General features: G+C 43.1%; 1 protein-coding gene and 1 pseudogene across 1 annotated transcript; one reads left to right on the forward strand and one right to left on the reverse strand.

Moving 5' to 3' along the window:
• Positions 1–570: 570 nt before the first annotated feature.
• LOC148363377 (zinc finger CCHC domain-containing protein 3-like) lies at positions 571–1,146 on the forward strand. The gene has a single exon (XM_088341116.1). The coding sequence runs from the start codon at positions 571–573 to the stop codon at positions 1,144–1,146; it is 576 nt and encodes a 191-aa protein (XP_088197242.1).
• A 3,291-nt stretch (positions 1,147–4,437) lies between these two features.
• Positions 4,438–4,570, reverse strand: LOC148363378 (U2 spliceosomal RNA; annotated as a pseudogene).
• Positions 4,571–12,556: the final 7,986 nt, after the last annotated feature.

The following is a 12,556-nucleotide window of genomic DNA, read 5'->3' on the forward strand; positions in this document are numbered from 1 at the left end:
TCATCACAGTAGTATTTCCCGAAATCTTATCGAACAGCATGGGTCTCAAATTGTCTGATAACATCCAACATCCCTTGAATTACTGTGAGATGTTCCAAATAATTCGCTTTTGTCCGATTTGGGGGAAAAGCTCACGCTGGTCACAGGATTCCTTGTTCTTGACCTATATCTAAAATTGAAGTGAAAGCACACCAACGGAAACACCAAAGTATTTGCGATAGTATTAAGTATGGAGTGCTGTGAAAATAACAGCAGTTCTTTCAGTAAGTATCGTTTTTTGTTCTAAACGTGTCTTGGTAATACAGCATATAAAGTACAGTTACGTCGTGACTTTGTTGGATAGCCTCATTTGTTCATGCATGTGACTGGAGAGAATGTATGTATTTCAAAGGCACGCAATATTAGTATTAAATTGTCAACACATTCAGTGGATACGTATTATCTAATCTAACCCTTTTCATGAGTACATATGGCTGGGAAATTTGAGCAACTGTTTGGTACATTGTTGCATGCAGCTGCCGATTTTGCCTATAACACATCTTGCTGAAGGAGCAACATCACCTAGCGGTCATGGCCAGGTGGCCGAGACCTCACAGCGTGCGCTTCCTTTTTAAAGATGTGGGAGCTGAATCGGTCAAAATGTCAAGGATGGACTTTTCGAGGAAGTTTATTCGAAAGTGTCTGAAATTTGAAACGGAGGATTTAAACGCAGTTATAACCATGCCATTTAACAAAGGCTTTGATGCGAGTTTCACATCGGCGGCCCTTTTTGGCGGGTTTTGGGATCACTTTGAGGGAGTGAGGCCCCAGTTTTCTGCTTTTACGGCGGAGAAGCTGACTGACAATGCTAACAAGATCAAGGTCATTGTCAGAATGTTCAATGAAGCGGAGATTGCAGAGGACATCTGTTTTTGGTTGAGCAAGTACTGCACGATAAAAGGCCAGGCTATGAAGGTGAGGGATGAGGACGGCGTCTGGAATGGTGCCTGGAGGGTACCCATCCAACAATGGCAAGACCCTCAGGGTTTCCAGGGACTCAAACACCTCCCGTCGATGATAGTCCTGGGGGAAGACCGAGGTTATATCCACTATCAAGGACAACCCAAACTCTGCCACAAATGTGGTGAGCATGGACATCTGGCTTAGGCATGTGATCGAATCTTTTGTGTAAAGTGTAGCACAATTGGACATTCTTTTGAGGAGTGTACCAATAGCAGAAAGTGCAATCTCTGTGGAGCAACGAACCACCTCTACAGGAGCTGCCCAAATTCGTTTGGTAACAAGTTGAAACCTGGGAAAGAAGGTAACAAAGACAATAAAATGAATAAAGAAAATGCCCAAAGAAAATGGACAAGAAATACCCAAAGAAAATGGACAAGACAAACAAGTTGAAAATGCAGATGTCCCTCCCAAAACCCCTTTTAGTCAGGAAGGACCTGGAGGTGAGGCCAAAAAGTCAGACTTGAATTTTACCTGAAATCGAACAAGACAAACAAATCGAAAAGGCGAATGTCCCTCCTGAGGCCAGAAAATCCAACTTGGGAAAGAGCGGTAAAAATAGGACCAAATTGGGGGTGGTGACAACACCGGAACCAAAGATGAGAGATTTAGAGGAAAACCGAAAGGGAATTGTATTAAGTTGAGCCGGAGGAAGCGGCGGAAGAAAAAAAAAATCAGATTCCTTCTTCTTGTGGGCAAGGAATCAAGAGACTTGCCCTCGACAGGTCCTTCGCACCCCCTACCCCAGAAAAAAGGGGAAGGCCTGGAATCACAGAAAGAGAGTCAGAGGACTCCAGAGTTTTCTCTACTGGGTCTCCAAATGAGATACCGGAGTCAGACACAGGTAACGCTCTCAATGACCCCCAGAGAATCGACTCGGACCCCCCGGTTTTGATTAAGTAATTTGTATACTTCAACAACATCTATGAACTTTACCATCTCTACTATCAATGAATGCTGCGCCCCCTTTTTGGAAGGTTATAATGCTAATAATAATAATAATAATGCATTTTATTTAAAAGCGCCTTTCAGGCCACCCAAGGACACTGTACAGACAATGAAAAAATACAATTTAAAAAAGTTGAGGTGAGGGAAGGGCGGAGTCTGGTAATATTGCGGAGGTGGAAAAATCCAGTGCGGGTGATGGTGTTGATATGTGAGTGGAAGGTAAGCAGGCTATCCAGGATGACACCCAGACTCTTGACCTGGGGGGAGGGGTACACTAAGGAGCTATCGATGTTGAGAGAGAAATTGTTTACTTTGGATAAAGTGGATTTGGTGCCAAGAAGGAGGAATTATGTTTTATTGGCATTTAATTTAAGAAAGTTTGTTGTGAACCATGTTTTGAGGTCGGAAAGGCAAGAGGTGAGGGAGGGAGGTGGGAGTATGGAGTTTGGTTTGCAGGAGAGGTAGAGTTGGGTGTCATCAGAAAAGCAGTGAAAGTGGATATTAAATTTGCGGAGGATATGACCAAGAGGCAAGAGGTAGACGATGAAGAGAAGAGGACCTAAGAAAGATCCCTGGGGTACACCTGTGGTGACTAGGGAGGTTTTTTTTAAGGGTTATTGTTCTATCTTCTTTATTCATTATCCATTATCCGTTATCGGTCAGTTCATAATACGCTACAAAGCCTAGGAGCCGGGACTCTTACTCTCAGCCAAAAGGTCAAGCTAAGGTCCTAGCCTTAAACTCTTGCTGCAATCATTGCGAATGCACCGTTCCCGGAGGTACTGCAATACCGGGCTGATGCGTGGAGTGGACAGAGAAAGCTCTTATTGCATCTCGATAGTATACAATTTCAGAACCACAGTGGGTGCCCTTCATTGTGGAGTGGCTTGGGTGAGGACCGTGACGATGGGGTGGCCATTTTAATAAACAACCCTTGACTCATCATAATGGGGAGCACTGTGATGAAAGAAGGATGCAATCAAACAAGAACTAAAAGCTTTGGCGGAAATAAAGAGCAAAGGCAGAATGTCACACTTACACTTTACCTCCAGAAACCTTGTTAGAATATGATATGGTGAAATTGTAAATGTGTTCAATTGCTGTTAAAAGTGTTGATAAAAATTGTTTAAACGTCATATTGTTAGAATATGATATAATAAAATTGTGAATGTGTTTAATTTTTTTTTTTGGGTTTGAACAAATTTATTGACACTAATAACAGAAAACAATCATGACAATCTCAACAGCAATTAAGCACATTCACAATATTATATTCCAATATGATGTTTTTAACAGCAAACACAAAGTGAGGTTTGAACAAACCTTCTCGAAAATCTTATTAGCAATCAAGCATATTCACAATTTCATTATATAACATCTTTGTTAGTGTCAATAGATCCGTCCAGGCCAAAGTCGATTGTCCTCGGTCTGAACAAATCCACCGACACCAACAGCAGCAAAACAAACACGACAATCTCAACAGCCATCAAGCATATTCACAATTTTTTCTGACAACATGACGTGGCGATATGACATTTTAACATTGTTTCTGACATTTTCAACATCAATTAAACAATTTCAGAGTTATTTTCTTTCAACAGTAGTTAACCAGCGTGTAAAGGGCAATACTATTGTGCAAGGGCATAGCTCTGCCATCCCACCCTCCCAAGCAGCATTCTTCCAGTCCTCTGTGTGGGTCCTCTCCCTTCTGTGTGGGTCCTCTCCCTTCTGGGTTCCACAACCCAGGCCGTTGCTGCCGGGACTCCCACAGTGTAGCTCCGGCTCCCCCCTCCAGGTGGGTGCAGACGAGTCTTCTTTATGGCTGCGTCCTAGGCCCGCCGCTCGCAGATTGTATGGTATCTGCAGCCATTTGGAGCACAGCCACGGGGGGGATCTGCCTGCACCTCCATACCAGCAGGTTTCTGGAGGTCCAGATGGCGTCCTTGATGGCGGCGAGAGTGAGCCAGTCCCTGGCAAAGTCGTTCCGAGACCTCCTCGACCGACTCACCCCATAATTTTTTTTTTTGGTTTGAACAAATTTATTGACACTAAAAACAGAAAACAATCATGACAATCTCAACAGCAATTAAGCACATTCACAATATTATATTCCAATAATACGTTTTTAACAGCAAACACAAAGTGAGGTTTGAACAAACCTTCTCGAAAATCTTATTAGCAATCAAGCATATTCACAATTTCATTATATAACATCTTAAGTTTTTTTTTTTTTTTTTTGGTTTGAACAAATTTATTGACACTAATAACAAAAAAAAACAATCATGACAATCACAACAGCAATCAAGCACATTCACAATATTATGTTCCAATATGGGGTTTTTAAGGGTTATTGATCTATCTTCGTTATTCATTATCCATTATCCGTTATCGGTCAGTTCATAATACGCTACAAAGCCTAGGAGCCGGGACACTTACTCTCAGCCAATAGGCCAAGCTAAGGTCCTAGCCCTAAAGCCTTGCTGCGATCATTGCGAATGCACCGTTCCCGGAGGTATTGCAATACCGGGCCGATGCGTGGAGTGGACAGAGCAAGCTCATATTCCATCTCCGAAATGCAAAAATCAAAGATAGTGACTTCATCAAGGCCAAAAGGCCAAGCTAAGGACCTGGCATCAAAGCCTAAAGGCCAAGCTAAGGACCTAGCATCAAAGCCTTGGGCAAAGCTATGTTCCAATATGATGTTATTTTTTTTTTGGTTTGAACAAATTTATTGACACTAAAAACAGAAAACAATCATGACAATCTCAACAGCAATTAAGCACATTCACAATATTGTATTCCAATATTACGTTTTTAACAGCAAACACAAAGTGAGGTCTGAACAAACCTTCTCGAAAATCAAACATATTCACAATTTCATTATATAACATCTTTGTTAGTGTCAATAGATCCGTCCAGGCCAAAGTCGATTGTCCTCGGTCTGAACAAATCCACTGACACCAACAGCAGCAAAACACAGCCATCAAGCATATTCACAATTTTTTTATATTTGACAATATGACGTGACGATATGACGTTTTAATATTTTTTCCTGACATTTTCAACATCAATTAAACAATTTCAGAGTTATTTTCTTTTAACAGTAGTTAACCAGCGTGTAAAAGGCAATACTATTGTGCAAGGGCATAGCTCTGCCATCCCACCCTCCCAAGCAGCATTCTTCCAGTCCTCTGTGTGGGTCCTTTCCCTTCTGCGTGGGTCCTCTCCCTTCTGGGTTCCACAACCCAGGCCGTTGCTGCCGGGACTCCCACAGTGTAGCTCCGGCTCCCCCCTCCGGGTGGGTGCAGACGAGTCTTCTTTATGGCTGCGTCCTAGGCCCGCCGCTCGCAGATTGTATGGTATCTGCAGCCATTTGGAGCACAGCCACGGGGGGGATCTGCCTGCACCTCCATACCAGCAGGTTTCTGGAGGTCCAGATGGCGTCCTTTATGGCGGCGAGAGCGAGCCAGTCCCTGGCAAAGTCGTTCCGAGGCCTCCTCGACCGACTCACCCCGTAAAGCACGTACTGTGCATCAGGGACCTCTCCTGCTGGCAAGTCCGGGAACTTTCTTAGTTGTTCGGCCATTGTCCACAAGACCTGGGCAGCACTGCACTCACAAAAAAGGTGCCTCACCGACTCCTGGGCGCCACAGCCAGGTCGAGGGCACGTCGAAGTCGCTGACATTCCTCGGTGGTGCATTACAGCTCTGACTGGGAGAACTTCATGAGCCACCATCCATGACAAGTCTCGTAGTCTGTTTGGGAGGGCAGGATGATTGACGTTGCTCCAAACCGTTGTGGATTCGCACAACGCAAGCCCCCGCACAGGGCTTACTGTAGCTCGCTCTTGCACAATAGCAATAGGGGCCCTGTGGTTTTGTAAAGTGTGACATTCTTGTGTTTCCAAATCAAACTTCTTCAAAAAATCCCGAATAAAGAGATGTGTTGGTGGCAAGTTAAACGAAACTGGAATCAAACGATTGTCTGGTACAAGCTTTAGCTTCCGCAAATATGAGCCCATCCAAAAACGGGTCATTGCTTGACTTTTTGGGTTGTTGGGTGGGCCCACAGCGTTTTGGAAGTGGAGAGAGACATATTTGCTTCCCAGGAAAAGCTGGAGGTCAGGCACTCCTTTCCCCCCTTTTTCCTTTTTCTTTTTCATTGTATCTCTTTTTATCCTTTCCCACTTTGAGCCCCAGACAAAGCGAAAGATGGCTCGGTCCAGTCGTAACAGCACGTTTCTTTTAGGCATAAAAATTAAACTGATTGACAAAAGCATTGGGAGGATGATCACTTTGATGATTAGGACCTTCCCCTCTATTGTCAGTTTTCTTAGTGACCAAAAAACGAGTTTTTGCTTAACTTTCCTTGTCACGTCATCCCAGTTGGTCTCGCCTCCTCCATCCGCATTGAATTTTATCCCTAGGATTTTCTGGTCTGTCTTTAACACCGTCAGAGGGAGTCCTGCCTTTTCTGTCTCTTTCCACATTCCATAAAACTTCACTTGTGATTTTTCTCTATTTAGCCTTGACCCAGACGCCCTCCCAAACAGGTCAGTCAAGTCAAGGGCTCTTTCAACAGATGCGCGGTCAGTACACAAAATATTAAAATCATCCATGTACAAAACACACTTGGTAATTTGTCCCCCACTTCCTGGGATATTGATGCCTTCGACAAATCTATCTTTTCTTAACATTTGTGCCAAAGGTTCAATGCAAAGAACATAGAGAAGGGGAGACATAGGGCAACCTTGACGTACACCGCAGTTGATCTCGATTGCTTCCGATAAATTCCCGTTAATCATGAATTTGCTGTAGATGTCTCGGTATAGCAGTCCTACCCACTTGATGTATTTTTGGGGAAAACCACATTTTTGCAATACCCTGAAGAGGTATTGGTGCGAGACTCGATCAAAGGCTTTTTCAAAGTCTAGGTTTAGGACCGCTAGTCGCATGTTTCTGTCTCTTGCATAACAAATGGTTTTTGGTTTGAACAAATTTATTGACACTAAAAACAGAAAACAATCATGACAATCTCAACAGCAATCAAGCACATTCACAATATTATATTCCAATATTACGTTTTTAACAGCAAACACAAAGTGAGGTTTGAACAAACCTTCTCGAAAATCAAACATATTCACAATTTCATTATATAACATCTTTGTTAGTGTCAATAGATCCGTCCAGGCCAAAGTCGATTGTCCTCGGTCTGAACAAATCCACCGACACCAACAGCAGCAAAACACAGCCATCAAGCATATTCACAATTTTTTTATATTTGACAATATGACGTGACGATATGACGTTTTAACATTTTTTCCTGACATTTTCAACATCAATTAAACAATTTCAGAGTTATTTTCTTTTAACAGTAGTTAACCAGCGTGTAAAAGGCAATACTATTGTGCAAGGGCATAGCTCTGCCATCCCACCCTCCCAAGCAGCATTCTTCCAGTCCTCTGTGTGGGTCCTTTCCCTTCTGCGTGGGTCCTCTCCCTTCTGGGTTCCACAACCCAGGCCGTTGCTGCCGGGACTCCCACAGTGTAGCTCCGGCTCCCCCCTCCGGGTGGGTGCAGACGAGTCTTCTTTATGGCTGCGTCCTAGGCCCGCCGCTTGCAGATTGTATGGTATCTGCAGCCATTTGGAGCACAGCCACGGGGGGGATCTGCCTGCACCTCCATACCAGCAGGTTTCTGGAGGTCCAGATGGCGTCCTTGATGGCGGCGAGAGCGAGCCAGGCCCTGGCAAAGTCGTTCCGATGCCTCCTCGACCGACTCACCCCGTAAAGCACGTACTCTGCATCAGGGACCTCTCCTGCTGGCAAGTCCGGGAACTTTCCTAGTTGTTCGGCCATTGTCCACAAGACCTTGGCAGCGCTGCACTCACAAAAAAGGTGCCTCACCGACTCCTGGGCGCCACAGCCAGGTCGAGGGCACGTCGAAGTCGCTGACATTCCTCGGTGGTGCATTACAGCTCTGACTGGGAGAACTTCATGAGCCACCATCCATGACAAGTCTCGTAGTCTGTTTGGGAGGGCAGGATGATTGACGTTGCTCCAAACCGTTGTGGATTCGCCAAACGCAAGCCCCCGCACAGGGCTTACTGTAGCTCGCTCTTGCACAATAGCAATAGGGGCCCTGTGGTTTTGTAAAGTGTGACATTCTTGTGTTTCCAAATCAAACTTCTTCAAAAAATCCCGAATAAAGAGATGTGTTGGTGGCAAGTTAAACGAAACTGGAATCAAACGATTGTCTGGTACAAGCTTTAGCTTCCGCAAATATGAGCCCATCCAAAAACGGGTCATTGCTTGACTTTTCGGGTTGTTGGGTGGGCCCACAGCGTTTTGGAAGTGGAGAGAGACATATTTGCTTCCCAGGAAAAGCTGGAGGTCAGGCACTCCTTTCCCCCCTTTTTCCTTTTTCTTTTTCATTGTATCTCTTTTTATCCTTTCCCACTTTGAGCCCCAGACAAAGAGAAAGATGGCTCGGTCCAGTTTTAACCGCACGTTTCTTTTAGGCATAAAAATTAAACTGAATGACAAAAGCATTGGGAGGATGATCGCTTTGATGATTAGGACCTTCCCCTCTATTGTCAGTTTTCTTAGTGACCAAAAAACAAGTTTTTGCTTAACTTTCCTTGTCACGTCATCCCAGTTGGTCTCGCCTCCTCCATCCGCATTGAATTTTATCCCTAGGATTTTCTGGTCTGTCTTTAACACCGTCAGCGGGAGTCCTGCCTTTTCTGTCTCTTTCCACATTCCATAAAACTTCACTTGTGATTTTTCTCTATTTAGCCTTGACCCAGACGCCCTCTCAAACAGGTCAGTCAAGTCAAGGGCTCTTTCAACAGATGCGCGGTCAGTACACAAAATATTAAAATCATCCATGTACAAAACACACTTGGTAATTTGTCCCCCACTTCCTGGGATATTGATGCCTTCGACAAATCTATCTTTTCTTAACATTTGTGCCAAAGGTTCAATGCAAAGAACATAGAGAAGGGGAGACATAGGGCAACCTTGACGTACACCGCAGTTGATCTCGATTGCTTCCGATAAATTCCCGTTAATCATGAATTTGCTGTAGATGTCTCGGTATAGCAGTCCTACCCACTTGATGTATTTTTGGGGAAAACCACATTTTTGCAATACCCTGAAGAGGTATTGGTGCGAGACTCGATCAAAGGCTTTTTCAAAGTCTAGGTTTAGGACCGCTTGTCGCATGTTTCTGTCTCTTGCATAACAAATGGTGTCACGGATCAGCATGAGACTGTCGCTGATCTTCCTTCCCACAATGGCACAGGTTTGGTCTGGATCGACCAAGTCTCCCAAGACAACAGACATTCGTGTTGCTAGAAGCTTGCTGAAAATTTTACAGTCCACGTTTAAAAGCGTTATGGGTCGCCATTTTTTTAAGTCAATTTTGTCTCCTTTTTTGTGCAATAGAGTAACTATCCCTATTCTGAAACTGTCTGGCATATGGTCTCGACTGGAAAATTCGTTAAAAACAGTTAACAGATCTGGTGCTAAAATATCCCAAAAAGTCCGGTAAAATTCGAGGTTGAGTCCGTCCTCCCTGGGTGATTTGCCTTTTTTCATAGTCTTTATGCAATCATTCAGTTGGTCTTGGGTAAAGTCCGATGTTAAAAAGGGGTCTTGACGCACTGATCTTGAAATATGATCTAATACATGCCCCATTTCATTCTCATATGTTTCTTTCTTTTCAAATATTTTTTTGTAGTAGTCTTCGACCAATCTGGTTATTTCACTACTTTCCTTTGTTATTTGCCCGTTTTTGTTTTGAAGTTTAAAAATCCCCTCATTTTTGCCCATAATTTTTTTAAAAAAGTAGCGTGTACATTTTTCCCCTTCTTCTATTTCTCTTTCTCTGCTTCTTATTATGATGCCTTTGCTCTTTATTTCCGCCAAAGCGTTTAGTTCTTGTTTGGTCTCTTTGATTTCATCATTAAAGTCCATCCCCTTTTCTGTTAGGATGAAATAGCGTTGGAGTCTTCTTTGTAGTCCCGACATGCGTTTCATCTCTTTGAGTTTCTTGTTTTTCCCTGCATTTTTAAAAAAGGTCTGTGTTCGTTTCTTTGTCATTTCCCACCATTGTGCTCGTGAATCATACGAGTCTTGAAGGGTCTGCCAGTCTTTGTACAGCTCCCTGTATTGTGCGGCTAGAGCCTCATCCTAGAGCAGTTTAACTTCCACAAACCCTTCCCAACCGTCATACCTGAAGGAAATGAGAAAGAGCAGGACAGTAGCAAGTGATCCGAAAAAAAAACTGGAATTAATCTTGCATCACTCTGTGCTAAACCCCTCGTAAATATGTAGTCTATTCGAGAGGCTCTGGCATTGTCACTACTGAACCAGGTGAAGCCCTCCTCTCCTGGATGTATGGATTTGAAACAGTCCACCAGTTTAAATGTCCGGCACATGTCTTGCAATAAAGTTGATGTTTTATCTACTTTAAACTCCTCATCGTTCCTCTTTCTATCCTTCCTACTTAGGATGCAATTAAAATCTCCTCCCACGATTAGTGGTTGATGGCCTAGCATATGCGACTGGATGTCCTCTAAAAGTTCGTACCTGAGTTGTCTGTCGGCATGGCCGTATATGTTAATGAGGTTAAAATCATTCCCTATATAAGAAAGTCTTGCTAAGATTGCGCGTCCGTCTCTCATCACAGTACTCCCCTTTATGATGAGTTGAGGGTTGTTTATTAAAATGGCTACCCCATCGTTACGGTTTTCATTCGAGCCACTCCATAATGACGGATATGGCCAAATCTCTTCCCACTGTTTATAATTTTTTAGAAAGGGGATGCAGCATTCCTGTAGTAAAAACACATCTGTTCTGATAGTTTTTAAGAACGATAAAACACTGTGAGCCTTAACCTTTGATCTCACACTTCTCACATTGATAGTAGAGAATGTAATGTTCATAATAGTTGTTAAAGTATTTAAACTAGTTAGACAAAACCGGGGGATCTGAGTCCATTCTTTGGTGATCATCGAGATCATCGAGAGTGTCATCTGTGTCAGACACATCACTTAAGAGTAGTACCTCATTTTGAGACTCACCGGGGAAAACTCTGGGACCCTCTGACTCTCTGTCTGTGGTTCCAGGTCTTCCCCTTTTTTCTGGGTTAGGGGGTGAGCCAGAGGACCTATCAAGGGGTCTCTTACTTCCTTGCCCACTAAGGGTCAGATTTTTTCCCTCCCCGACTTCCTCCGTCTCAACTTCATACAGTTCCCTTGTGGGCTTATTCACCGGCAATCGGCTTTCTTCTAAATCTCTTATCTTTGTTGCTGGTTTTTTCACCACTCCCAATTTTGTCTTACTTTTACTCCTCTTTCCAGTGCCCGTATGGGTTTTTGGAGAGTCATTCGCCTTTTCGATTTGTTTGTCTTCTCCAAATCCCGGCAATGGCGTAGCAAACAAATTTGCTAATTTGAACTCTCTTCCAGGCCCTTCCTGATTAATATGTGTTTTCGGAGTGGCAGTTGCTTTTTCTATTTGTTTGTCATGTCCAAATTCAGGTATTTTATGAGAAATCGAATTAGAATTTCCAGGTTCTTCCTGTTTCAATTTTGATTCTCTGGTCTCTGCTCCAGGGGTTTTGGTAGGTACATCTGTTTTTTCAATTTGTTTGTCTTGTCCAATTTCTTTGTGCATTTCTTGATCAATTTCATTGGGTATTTCCATAACTTTATTCATTTCCTGTTCATCTTCATTGGGTATTTCTATAACTTCATTAATTTCTTGTTCATTTTCATTTTGTATTTCCATGACTTTATTAATTTCATTGTCTTTGTTATCTTTATTCACTTCATTGTCTTTGTGACATTTATTCATTTCATTATCTATGTTGTCTGAAATCATTTCATTGTCTTTGTTGTCTTTGTTAACTGCCTTCCTAGCTTTCAATTTGTTAGCAAACGAATTCGGGCAGTTTCTAAAGAGGTGATTCGTTTCTCCACAGAGATTGCATTTTCTGCTATTGCTACATTCCTCAAAGGAATGTCCAATTGTTCTGCACTTTCCACAAAAAATTCGATCACATACCTCAGCCAGATGCCCATGCTCACCACATTTGCGACAGAGTTTCGGTTGCCCTTAATAGTGGATAAAGCCACGGTTTTCCCCCAGGAATATAGTCGACGGAATTTGTTTCAGTCCCTGAAAGCCCTGAGGATCTTGCCGTAGTTGGACTGGTACCCTCCAGGCACCATTCCAATAGCCTTTCTCACACCTCACCTTCATAGCCTGGCCTTTTACTGAGCAGTATCTACTCAACCAATAACAGACGTCATCAGCACTGATTATTTCACTAAACATTCTAACAACGACAATCTTGTTAGCATTATCAGTCAGCTTCTCCACTGTAAATCCTGAAAACTGGGACCTCACTCCCTCAAAGCGATTCCAAAACTCTTGATAAAGAGCTGCCGTTTCAAAACTCACATCAAAGCCTTTGCCAGAAGTCATTTTTATGACAGCATGTACCTCCTCCTTTTTAAACTTCAGAATCTTTTCAACAAACTTGTTAATAAAATCCGTCCTTGACATTCCCTCCGAAATTGCCACAACATCTTTGAGCAAG

The sequence above is a fragment of the Urocampus carinirostris genome, chromosome 7 (assembly GCF_059441175.1).
Source record: "Urocampus carinirostris isolate Australia breed hairy pipefish chromosome 7, RoL_Ucar_1.0, whole genome shotgun sequence".
Classification (NCBI taxonomy): Eukaryota; Metazoa; Chordata; class Actinopteri; order Syngnathiformes; family Syngnathidae; genus Urocampus; species Urocampus carinirostris.